This window comes from Electrophorus electricus, chromosome 20 (genome assembly GCF_013358815.1).
Source record: "Electrophorus electricus isolate fEleEle1 chromosome 20, fEleEle1.pri, whole genome shotgun sequence".
Taxonomy (NCBI): Eukaryota; Metazoa; Chordata; class Actinopteri; order Gymnotiformes; family Gymnotidae; genus Electrophorus; species Electrophorus electricus.
In genome coordinates this window covers 7,368,338-7,380,837 of record NC_049554.1, presented here as the reverse complement: position 1 = coordinate 7,380,837, position 12,500 = coordinate 7,368,338, and the positions used below count along the sequence as shown (strand labels likewise).

General features: G+C 42.3%; 1 protein-coding gene across 7 annotated transcripts in view; it reads left to right on the top strand.

Annotated features, from left to right (window-relative positions):
* The window catches only part of cadpsa (Ca2+-dependent activator protein for secretion a), a 103,174-nt gene that overhangs the window by 25,048 nt on the left and 65,626 nt on the right, over positions 1-12,500 (top strand). For all 7 annotated transcript variants that reach the window (XM_035520392.1, XM_035520391.1, XM_035520390.1 and 4 more), the window contains exons 5-7: positions 6,525-6,605; positions 7,504-7,737; positions 9,756-9,877. In XM_035520392.1, coding sequence (XP_035376285.1) covers positions 6,525-6,605; positions 7,504-7,737; positions 9,756-9,877 — 437 coding nt within the window. The remainder of the gene's footprint in view (positions 1-6,524; positions 6,606-7,503; positions 7,738-9,755; positions 9,878-12,500) is intronic.

Genomic DNA, 12,500 nt, shown 5'->3' with positions numbered 1-12,500 from the left:
CGTGAGAGCCCAATAAAAGCAGGTAATTTCTCACAGAGCCATGGGTGTGTGTGAGTGTTCCTGGGCTCATTGCTAGGTGTGTGAGTGTTCCTGGGCTCGTTGCTAGGTGTGTGAGTGTTCCTGGGCTCGTTGCTAGGTGTGTGAGTGTTCCTGGGCTCGTTGCTAGGTGTGTGAGTGTTCCTGGGCTTGTTGCTAGGCATGTGTGAGTGTTCCTGGGCTCGTTGCTAGGCGTGTGTGAGTGTTCCTGGGCTCGTTGCTAGGCGTGTGTGAGTGTTCCTGGGCTCGTTGCTAGGTGTGTGAGTGTTCCTGGGCTCGTTGCTAGGTGTGTGAGTGTTCCTGGGCTTGTTGCTAGGCGTGTGTGAGTGTTCCTGGGCTCGTTGCTAGGCGTGTGTGAGTGTTCCTGGGCTCGTTGCTAGGCGTGTGTGAGTGTTCCTGGAAGGCACTGAAGAGAAAAAGGAGTGGAGGGGAGACTTTGTGGAGGATAAATACACACACACACACACACACACACACACACACACACACACATATACACACACACACACACACATATACACACACACACACACACACACACACACATATACACACACACACGCGCGCACACACACACGCACACACACACACGCACACACACACACACACACACGCACGCACACACACATGCACGCACAGATGTACAAACAATTGGAGACAGAGAGAAAGAGAGAAGCAGAGCAAGAGGGAGAAAGTGGGGAGAGGGAGAGAGAGAGAGAGCGGGGGAGAGGGAGAGAGAGAAGGAGGGAGAGAGGGAGAGAGAGAAAGAAAAAAAGAAAAAGTAAGAGAAATGGACAGGCAGAGACAAGCCAGACAAAGATGGACAGATAGAGAGATGGACAGATAGAGAGATGGAGCCATTGAGTGAAAGCAGGAGTACTATGGAGGAGCACCAGAGAGATGGACAGAGAGAGGACAGAGAAGACAGAGAGGACAGAGAGAAGACAGAGAGAGGACAGAGAGAGGACAGAGAGGACAGAGAGAAGACAGAGAGGACAGAGAGAGGACAGAGAGAGGACAGAGAGAAGACAGAGAGGACAGAGAGAAGACAGAGAGAAGACAGAGAGAAGACAGAGAGAGGACAGAGAGAGGACAGAGAGAGGACAGAGAGGACAGAGAGAGGACAGAGAGAGGACAGAGAGAAGACACAGAGAGGACAGAGAGGACAGAGAGGGGACAGAGAGGGGACAGAGAAGACAGTGAGAGGACAGTGAGAGGACAGTGAGAGGACAGTGAGAGGACAGAGAGAGGACAGAGAGAAGACAGAGAGAGGACAGAGAGAAGACAGAGAGAGGACAGAGAGAGGACAGAGAGAGGGATCAAGTGTTCCCAGAGATCAAAAGGGTTTCACTCCTGCTTCTCTCACCCTGTGGATCAGAGATTAAAGGCAAAGTCCTTTGATGGAACAGTTTATCCCCTAGAAACACACAGGCTGTGAAAGTAAAAGTGCCAGTCAGTCCTGCTGCTAATGACTTCACATGTGTTTGCAAAATGGAAACTGCGTTTAGAAGTATATCATCATTTCTTGTGGTTTTCATAATAAGTTAAGATTTTGCAAACAGTGCATGAGTCAATACTATAAGGAACTATAAGTGTAAGGAACCAGAAAGAGGTCTGTGCTGTTGAAAGTTCTTCCAAAAGTTCAAAATTTAAAATTAAACATCACAAAAATCCATTTTCTGGGGTTGTAATGTAACGCCCTGAGAGGCCTTGGATGGCCTGTTATAAAAATCTTCATCTACATCAGTGAAGAGCTTGAAGTTCGGCATTTTATGGGACTTGGTTTGGCTGGTTCAATTATTCACCAGTTATGGAACTATAAACCAATTGAAGGTTTAAAAGGTCAGTCAGTAAAAACAGAAACTCTCACACAACAGTAACAACAGAAACGTTACAAGGCTGAACCTTGTTGAGCCTCTGGTCTTATCTAGGATTTGGTAGCTGGAGTGAAGATGTTTAGGTAACTCCTGATCATTGAGGACAAGAAGTAATTATATTTCTCCTGATCAGTGAGGACAAAGGTGTTTAGATGTCTCCTGATCAGTGAGGATGAAGGTGTTTAGATGTCTCCTGATCAGTGAGGATGAAGGTGTACACCTGCACACCTGTACAAATACATACCTGTGCACCTGTACACCTGTACACATACCCATCTGTACACCTACACACCTGTACACCAGTATACCAGTAAACCTACACACCTGTACACCAGTACACATACACACTTGTACACCTACACACCTGTACACCTACACACCTGTACATCTGTAAATCTGTACACCTACACAACTGTACACCTTCACACCTACACACCTGAACACCTGTACCCCTGTACACCTACACACCTGTAAACTTATACACCTGTACACCTACACACCTGTACACATACACACCTGTGCACCTGTACACCTTCACACCTACACACCTGTACACTTGTACACCTGTTCAAAGTTCAAAGTTTATTTGTCACGTACATAGTCATACATAGTATACCTGGCAGTGAAATGCTTTTTGTAACTGCTCTGTCCATGCCCGAGGAGAGAAACAGGGAAATGGATGTGGATTAATGAATAAATAAATATGTTATGATGAATGAAGAGGGGATGTATTATATGCATATATACAATGTACAATTTCCAGTTTTTACTATTTACAATTTACAGTTTTTTATGATGTTATTGTGGACGTCATAAAAAAGTTGTACATTGTACACCTGTACAACTACACAACTGTACACCTGTACACTTACACTCCTGCACACCTGCCAGAAAAGCAGCAAGACCGCACTCCTGCGAACAAATCCAAGCCCCAAAAATTGTGCCCCCTCGGAAACAAACCTGTCCCCTCCCAAACAAACCTGTCCCCTCCAAAACAAATATGCCCCGCTTCACAAACCAAGCCCAACACAGTCGTCCCTTACAAACTAACCTTCACCCCCCAAAATACCAATTAACCTACATAAAACAACACACCAGTAAACACACAGCCTCCTCCCAGTAATCCCACAGCCTGCTCCCAGCAAAATCTTTTCTAAAAAACCTGCAGCATCCAACACACCTACAGCTCTTAACGTGTGTGTGTGTGTGTGTGTGTGTGTGTGTGTGTTCAGCCATTAGTTTATGAGCAGCAAATCTTAATTAGCATCATTCAAAGTAGAATTTCACACACATTTCTAACACATTTCACACACATTTCTAACACATTTCACACACGCAATGGCACCATACAGTATGTGTTCAATACAGAAAATATGTTTTCTTCAGTTATAAGAATAACCCATACTGAACTAAGGTTTCCCAGATTACAATCTGTCCAACGTTATTATGAAAAAAGAGTTTCTACAGGCCACGTTAACTTTCGCTTTTCTACTCTGTGATGCATTCAAATGCAAGATGTACATATACATAATACATTAAATTATTAATGATAATAGAATGTATGTATATTCAAGACTGTAAAAGTTCCTCAGGTGGACTTACACACCCACACTTTGGCATGTGTGTCTGATTGTATGTGTGTTTGTTTGCATGTGGGGCGGATCCTTGGGATGGAGAGTAGGTGTTTGGCTTGTTGAGCACTGATCTTATCCCAGCTGGTAGCAGGAAGGGGATACTGCAGAGACAGTGTGTACAGACATGTCCAGATGGCTGTCCACACAGCCACTGCGCTGACTGACCAATAACTCCCAGCTTCTGACCCAAAAACAGGCATCCACACATCATACAAGAGGATGTTTAGGATGAAATCAGTGAGACCCTTGTGTGCACACACACTACTTGTGCATACATATGAAACACTCACACATACATATGAAACACTTGCATATGAAGTATTACTATATACATTTGTGTATGATAACTTACACTTGCATATACATGCACTTATAATATTACACACAAATATACATAAATACTAAACTGTGCTTGTATGTATGTATGTATGTATGTATTAAATTATGTGTATATGTGTGTATGTATGTATGTATGTATTAAAGTATGTGTGTATGTATGTGTGTGTATATATGTATGTGGGTATATGTGTATGTATGCATGTATGCGTGTATGTAAGTATGCGTGTATGTAATTGTGCATGTATGTATATGTGTATGTATGTATGTATGTGTATATGTATGTATGTGTGTATATATATATATATATATATATATATATATATATATATATATATGTATGTGTGTATGTATGTATGTGTGTGCAGGTAGACACGTGTGTAAAACATTTTCAGTGTGCCTGGGTCATTTCATTGTAACAGGGAGATATTGAACATGTGTACTATACACTGGTGAAAATAAGGTGCAGACTGGTCTGATGTTTGTAAACCAGCTATATGAGCTCCTGATGAGTTATAGGAATTTGAAAATTAAGATTGCATGTTATTGATTGGAGATAGTTACTATTAAAAATGATAAGATTATCTGCTGTGTTGTCTCATGAAATATTCATAACAAATGTCACTGGCTTTGGGAGTGTATTCTAAAATATGACAGAATAAGCATTCTGAATATTTCCTCATATACTGCAGGCCGACTGGAGGACACTGAGAAACACACATGTAGCCTCATGGTATGACATAGCCACATCGTTGCCAGCAGGTCTGCAGGCTACACAACATATAATCTTTATATAATCATTATATAATCATTGCAATTCAACTAACACTGGAACATTTGAGTGTAAACTATCCCAACATAGCTGGGAGTTTATTTAAAAATATGCTTAAAATTCTCATTTCATAAGGAAGTGTGTTATAGTGGTGGGACACCAGTATGTTGTCTGATAATGTGATTGATGTGTCAAACAATCTTTATATCAATTCCAAAAAGTGAAGCGATTCTGTACCAGTTAAATCCCAGATCCAAACTCTGATTAATACGATCCCTGTCAAAGTGTAGCACAGATGATCCGGCGTGCCAGTACGAGTTGGACAAGGTGTTTGTGGAGCTGGAAGAAGACACTTCTTTAGTATCTTTGATCCTCAAACCGCTGAATCATCAGAATTATGTTCTGACATTCTTTCTTTGCTTTTTTAGAGACCTCTCTTCAGCTTATGCTGCTGTATAGATATTCGGTATCTGCCATCTTGATACAATGAAATGACTTCCGGGCACACTGTTTTACAAACGTGCAGACACACACACAAACAGCATAATGCACAGTGAAACTGTTTACGCACCGGTGAATGAATGTACAAGTGTAAGTTATAACATGTAAATAGGAGGCTATTTATGTGAAAATGGTTCATAGGTATGTGTAAGCAGTGAGCATGTGCACAAGTGTTTCATTGATTTCACGGCCTCCCACACACACTCACACACACGTACATGCACTCACACAGAGACGCTCGCACGTATGCACACAGCTGTACACCCACACGCCCACACAGACACTCACATGCACACATGCACATATACATACAACTGCGCACACACATACACACATGCATGCACACAGAAGCGCACACACATACACACATGTATACACACAGACGCGCACACACATACACACATGCATACACAAAGACGCACACAGGCATACATGCTCACACGTATGCCCACATACATCTTTGCCCAGCGAATGTTGCTATAACAAACTGTAAACAAGTGGACAGTCCTGAATCTTTCAGCCAACAGGCTTGAACTGTATAAATGTAATAGATTTAGCAAAAAATTGCTAAAATGCAAAGGGGGTGAATTGTTGCATATGCTTACATTATTGTATTCTTCCTCTGGATACACAAAGGCAAATTTGGCTTAGAGGACTAAGGGTGAAACTGAGTAGGTCAGACATACACATCCAACACACCAAACCTTCAGGACAGCAGCGGCTTAAATATTAGAGAACCTGGGCATGTCGTTTTGAGTTTGTGATTACACAAACACAACACCAGAGACCCAGAGGACCAGCATGCTCAACCAAAATCACAACATCGTCCAATCAAAGGAAGCAGAGGTCACAACACTGTCCAATCAGAGGAAGCAAGACTGTCTACAGCCCTGGAGCAGAGATCCCACACGTACTCCATGTTATTCAGTTCAGAATATTACGGGCCTTCAGAGAGGGTCAGCAATCTCTTAGCAGATGGGAGAGTGAGTGGTGTAAAACTGGACCATGCAGACACTGGACTATAGTGTCTGTTAAACGATGTCAGGGATTGGCATGCTTATGCCAAAAAGGTCATTACAAATTGTGGCCATTACACAGGGGTCCTGTGCGGACAGTCCTTACTGAGGGTGCCACAGTTGATCGTGTTAGAAAAGTCTTCTAACTCATCGCTTGGCAAACTTATTCAAATTAAGATGATTTTGCTGTTTTGCTGTTGTTTTATTTATTTGAAAAAACAAACAGACCTTTGGAAATGTGACACAAATCACACATTTCTCAATGGAAAATTTATATTAGCTAGCAGGCGTTTGGAGTGAGGAAGTGAACAGAGCTGTGATTACTAAAGCAGACGTTCTTCTCTCCCTGTAGCTGGACAACCCAGACGAACAGGCCGCTCAGATCAGACGAGAACTGGACGGGCGTCTCCAGATGGCTGAACACATCGCCAGAGTAAGCGTCAGTGCTGGAGTGGTCAGGTTATGTGCAGCAGGCCAACCTGAGGGTGGGTCGCCAGGCCGAGCACCAAGCCCGGATCCTTCCGAGACCAGAACAGGTTGAGTTAGGGAGGAAGGGCGAGACTTGCAGGGATGAACATTTTCTTATAGAAGACAGCACTGTGATTTATTACCTGTTCACCGTGGGCTCTGTTCCAACACCACAGACAGAAATACACACTATTTCAAACCTACGAGTACAATACACATGCTTTACATATTGACAGCCTCAGCCATTAAAGCCTCAGATTGTCTCCCTCGCCTCTATCTCTCTGACTGTTAGTGCTCCCTCTCTTCTCTAATCTCTCTCTCCTCCCTCATCCCCCTCTCCCTCTTCTCTAATCTCTCTCTCCTCCCTCATCCCCCTCCCTCTCTTCTCTAATCTCTCTCTCCTCCCTCATCCCCCTCTCCCTCTTCTCTAATCTCTCTCTCCTCCCTCATCCCCTTCTCTATCTTCTCTAATCTCTCTCTCCTCCCTCATCCCCCTCTCTCTCTTCTCTAATCTCTCTCTCCTCCCTCATCCCCCTCGCTCTCTTCTCTAATCTCTCTCTCCTTCCTCATCCCCCTTCTCTATCTTCTCTAATCTCTCTCTCCTCCCTCATCCCCCTCTCCCTCTTCTCTAATCTCTCTCTCCTCCCTCATCCCCCTCTCTCTCTTCTCTAATCTCTCTCTCCTCCCTCATCCCCCTCTCCCTCTTCTCTAATCTCTCTCTCCTTCCTCATCCCCCTTCTCTATCTTCTCTAATCTCTCTCTCCTCCCTCATCCCCCTCTCCCTCTTCTCTAATCTCTCTCTCCTCCCTCATCCCCCTCTCGTCTCCTCTCATGCGGTCCTCTCCATCTTTCCCGACCTCCAGTCTGGTAAGTTTCCCAAGTTCGTGTCGAAGGACATGGAGGCCATGTACATGGAGGAGCTGAGGTCATCTGTGAACCTGCTCATGGCCAACCTGGAGAGCATGCCCGTGTCGAAGGGAGGAGAGTTCAAACTTCAGAAGCTGAAGCGCGGACACAACCCCTCCGTCATCGATATGGGGCAAGAGGACGAGAACCAGCTCTCCAAGTCTGATGTGGTCCTCTCTTTCACACTAGAGGTGCCGTCCTTCCATTCGTCCAATCACACATTCACCAATTGATCTGTTCTTCCATTCCGCTTCATCTCCTATACAGAGCTTTTCCTCTGGACGGACGGACAGACGGACGGACGGACGGACGGACAGATAGATAGATAGATAGATAGATCAGTGTAACCTGATCTCTACCATAGTTTGTTTGGATGAATCTTAATAACTTCTGTAGGCTTTGTGGTGTTTTATAAAACATTGCTTTACTTATAGCTGTTTTAAATATGTAGTAAGAAATGCCAAACTGAACAAAACATTACAAATTACATCCATACAAGCCATTAAGGCATATGAGACCCAGTCAAGCACATCCTGCAGACTGGCCATCTTTAACGCATGGGCTGGAACATGGCCTGAGAATCATATCGCTGGTTAGCAATATTTTGGGCCCTGTGAAAAAACCCATAACTTTGGGTCCCGCCTCCTAACGATGTAAGCCTGTCACTCACAGGCTGGTAGAGTTGCGCTACAGCCCTTTGTATGAGCGGCCTGTCTCTGCTAAGAAGGGAACGTTAGTGAACATGTGTCAGCTCACGAAGGTCTTCTCTGTCCAGCCGGAGGCTTTCTAGAGAATTTAACAAAAATGTACTAATCGCTTCCTGTCTAATGAGGAAATGCCAGCCTTGATGACACACCTGTCTGTTACCATGAAGCAGGTTGAGGATTATGAGAATTACATTTACAACCTGCTTTGTTCCCATTACATTGCTTGTGTGGTAGTTTTAAATATTATGGATCAAACAGTTTTGTTCTCTGCGTCTGTGACACTTTTCATTTCGATTTCATTTAAAGAGAATTTGGAAACTGTCACCTTTTATTTATCAGATACAGGCCAGTGGGAGAGGAGAGTGCAACCTTTGCATTCATAAGCACCAAACGTGTGTGTGTGTGTGTGTGTGTGTGTGTGTGTGTGCGTGTGTGTGTGTGTGTGTGTGTGTGCGCACGTGTGCGTCAGTTCTGGCTAAACCAATCAAACACCTTATACTCTTTCCTCAATATCACTGCACACACTGAGGGCCAAATCTAGATGGCTGTGTTGAGTAACGCATGTCCTGTGTGTGTCTGTAATATATGTCCATACTCTACCCCACACTCCACCCCACACTCTACCCCAGCTCTGCACACCAAGCATTTTGTATTTGTTCTATCCATAAGTAATTAGTAGTGATAATCAGGCTATACATTCTTGAGACCAGAACAATAAAAAGATGAGGGTGAAAGATTAATAAAAGAAGCAAAGAGTAGCATTAATATACAGGTCTACAAATCTCAATGCCCCCCTTTAACCAGACTTTAATGGGCCGATCCATTTTTGCAGGAGTAACAGAATGACTCACAGATGGGGCCAAAATTAGAAAATCTATCAAAGCCAAAATGCTGCTTACATTGGACCCATATTTTATGGTAGACATGACAATGGGACATGGTGTGTAATTTGAAACGGATAAAGGTACATTTGCACTAATAAAGGGATGTGCTTCAGAGGTGCACCAGTTCACCTGGGGACAGGGTTACCATCACAGAAAGATCTCCAGACCTGTCTACAATGGAGACGGATCTCTAGCGTTGGAGACGGATCTCTAGCGTTGGAGACGGATCTCTAGCGTTGGAGACGGATCTCTACCGCGGAGACGGATCTCTAGCGTTGGAGACGGCTCTCTAGCGTTGGAGACGGATCTCTACCGCGGAGACGGATCTCTAGCGTTGGAGACGGATCTCTAGCGCGGAGACGGATCTTCTGAATTCTGGGGGTCTCTTCTCCCCATATTAATATGGAGATCTTATGTGTTAGAAAGGCATCGGACCTTTTGTTTCCAATTTTATTTCATTTTAACGCGGCATTGGTACCGTTAGACTCTTACATTTCCTCTGGATTATTTATTTCTCGATTATTTCTTTGTATTTTCAGTGAGATTCGGGGATGAGCTCACTGTGTTAGGCTGTGAGCTCACCAGCACTGTTTCAGTTCAGGCTGCTCTCCTGCCCAGGTGGTGATCATGGAGGTGCAGGGACTGAAGTCTCTCGCCCCCAGCCGCATCGTCTACTGCACCATGGAGGTGGAGGGCGGGCAGAAGCTGCAAACAGACCAAGCTGAAGCCTCCAAACCCACGTGAGTCCCACCAGCCAACTCTACCATTATAACATTATATTATTATTATTATTATTATTATTATTATTATTACCATCTAACTATATTATTATTATTAATATTATTATTACCATCTAACTCTTATTATTATTATTATTATTATTATTATTATTACATCTAACTCTATTACTATTATTATTATTGCTGTTATTATTGTTGTTATCAATATTATTATTATTGCCATCTAACTATATTATTATTATTATTATTATTATTATTATTATTATTATTACCATCTAACTCTCCTATTATTATTGTTATTGTTATTATTAATAATAATATTATCATCTAACTCTCCTATTATTATTATTATTATTATTATTGCCATCTAACTCTCATATTATTATTATTATTATTACCATCTAACTCTCCATTATTATTATTATTATTATTATTACCATTTAACTCTCCTATTATTATTATTACCACCATCTAACTTTCCTATTATTATTATTATTATTATTATTATTATTATTATTGTTATTATTATTATCAGCTAACTCTCCTATTATATTATATTACCTAACACACACACACAAACACACACACACTCATTCTGTTGCCCATGTTCAGTACTTTGAGAAAATACACACCATAAACTGGGTTTTCTAGTATTTTACTATTGGTAATTTATTACCAAAGCAAAACTAAGACACAAACCCATGCCACAGCACAGAAACTGCTTATGACAGTCTCAAGTCTTATAACGAAGTGTGTAACTTTCTCAGTGTGTGTTCAACATTCCTAGAGCTGTCCTACCCACCAGCCAACATCTCGCAGTGTTATTTCACTTTACTGCAGGACTTTTCAAAGTGGTAACCAGTGTCAGAATCCAGAATCCAAGTCTGGTAATCAAACTTAATAAAACATATGATAGTATGCTGAATTTATGAAAACAATTAAATAGGCCTGCATTACTGAGAAAGATTTGAAGTTTACTGTGTTTTTTTCTTAATGTGGTGATATGTTTTATGAATTTAGCCCATTCTCGTAAAAGACATTGTTTTAATTTCTGGTCTTCTTAAACTGGCCTCTAGAGGTAGCATTGAGCAACATCGGGACTTCTTATTGTTGTCATCCTAGAAACAGGTGGTTTAAAATGTAAACTGTCTGAGAAAAGAAAAGAGAGAAATCTAAAAAACATCCAGCGTTTTAGCATGATGTTAACAGCAGATACGCAAACATTTCCTCAATCATAAATGTGCACTGCAGATGTATAATTTGAGTGATAAAGCTACAGCAAAGCTACAGTAAAGCTACAGCAAAGCTACAGCAACGCTATAGAAAAGCTACAGTAACGCTACAGCAAAGCTACAGTAAAGCTACAGTAACGCTACAGTAAAGCTACAGCAACGCTATAGTAAAGCTACAGTAAAGCTACAGCAACGCTATAGAAAAGCTACAGTAACGCTACAGCAAAGCTACAGTAAAGCTACAGTAACGCTACAGTAAAGCTACAGCAACGCTATAGTAAAGCTACAGCAACGCTATAGAAAAGCTACAGTAACGCTACAGCAAAGCTACAGTAACGCTACAGCAAAGCTACAGCAACGCTATAGTAAAGCTACAGTAAAGCTACAGCAACGCTATAGTAAAGCTACAGTAACACTACAGCAAAGCTACAGCAACGCTATAGTAATGCTACAGTAACGCTACAGCAAAGCTACAGTAAAGCTACAGCAACGCTATAGTAAAGCTACAGTAAAGCTACAGCAACGCTATAGTAAAGCTACAGTAACGCTACAGCAACGCTACAGTAAAGCTACAGCAACGCTATAGTAAAGCTACAGTAACGCTACAGCAAAGCTACAGTAAAGCTACAGCAACGCTATAGTAATGCTACAGTAACGCTACAGCAAAGCTACAGTAAAGCTACAGCAACGCTATAGTAAAGCTACAGTAACGCTACAGCAAAGCTACAGTAATGCTGCAGTAACGCTACAGTAACGCTACAGTAAAGTGCTACAGTACAGTGCTACTTATTTTCTGCATACGACCCAATTTGCACTTGACATTAACAAGTCACAATAGAACACCAGTCCACAAAATATTTACCCCCTGAATCTGTCCGGCGGTAAATGTGGCGATGTGGACTCTTTTCTCTAATAATGTCCCATCAAAGCTTCAACTGCACCAATTTAATCAACTGACAAATGTATTAAAAAAGTACATTTTATATGTGTTTGGTGTGAGCATGATGGAAAATTCTGCCACTGGAATAATCAGTCAGGACCTGAAGGTGCTTGAGAAGGATCTCAAAGCTTGGCCATAAGAAGAGCAAGTCCAGTTTGATGAATCTTTCCTACAGTATCAAAGCTTCTCTGTACAGTACTACCAGTTCAGAGGCATTCTTCTGTTCATGTCTGTACAGCTGTGTGGTCCCACACTGAGGTGTGTCTACACCCAACTGTACCACACAGCAGTTTCTGGTACTGTGTTTAAGGACAGAACCGCTCTGTGGTCTTATACTGTGGTTCTAGTGTGCTGTGTTACAGGTGTGGTCTGATACTGTAGTTCTAGTGCGCTGTGCTGCAGGTGTGGTCTGATACTGTGGTTCTAGTGCGCTGTTCTCCAGGTGTGGTCT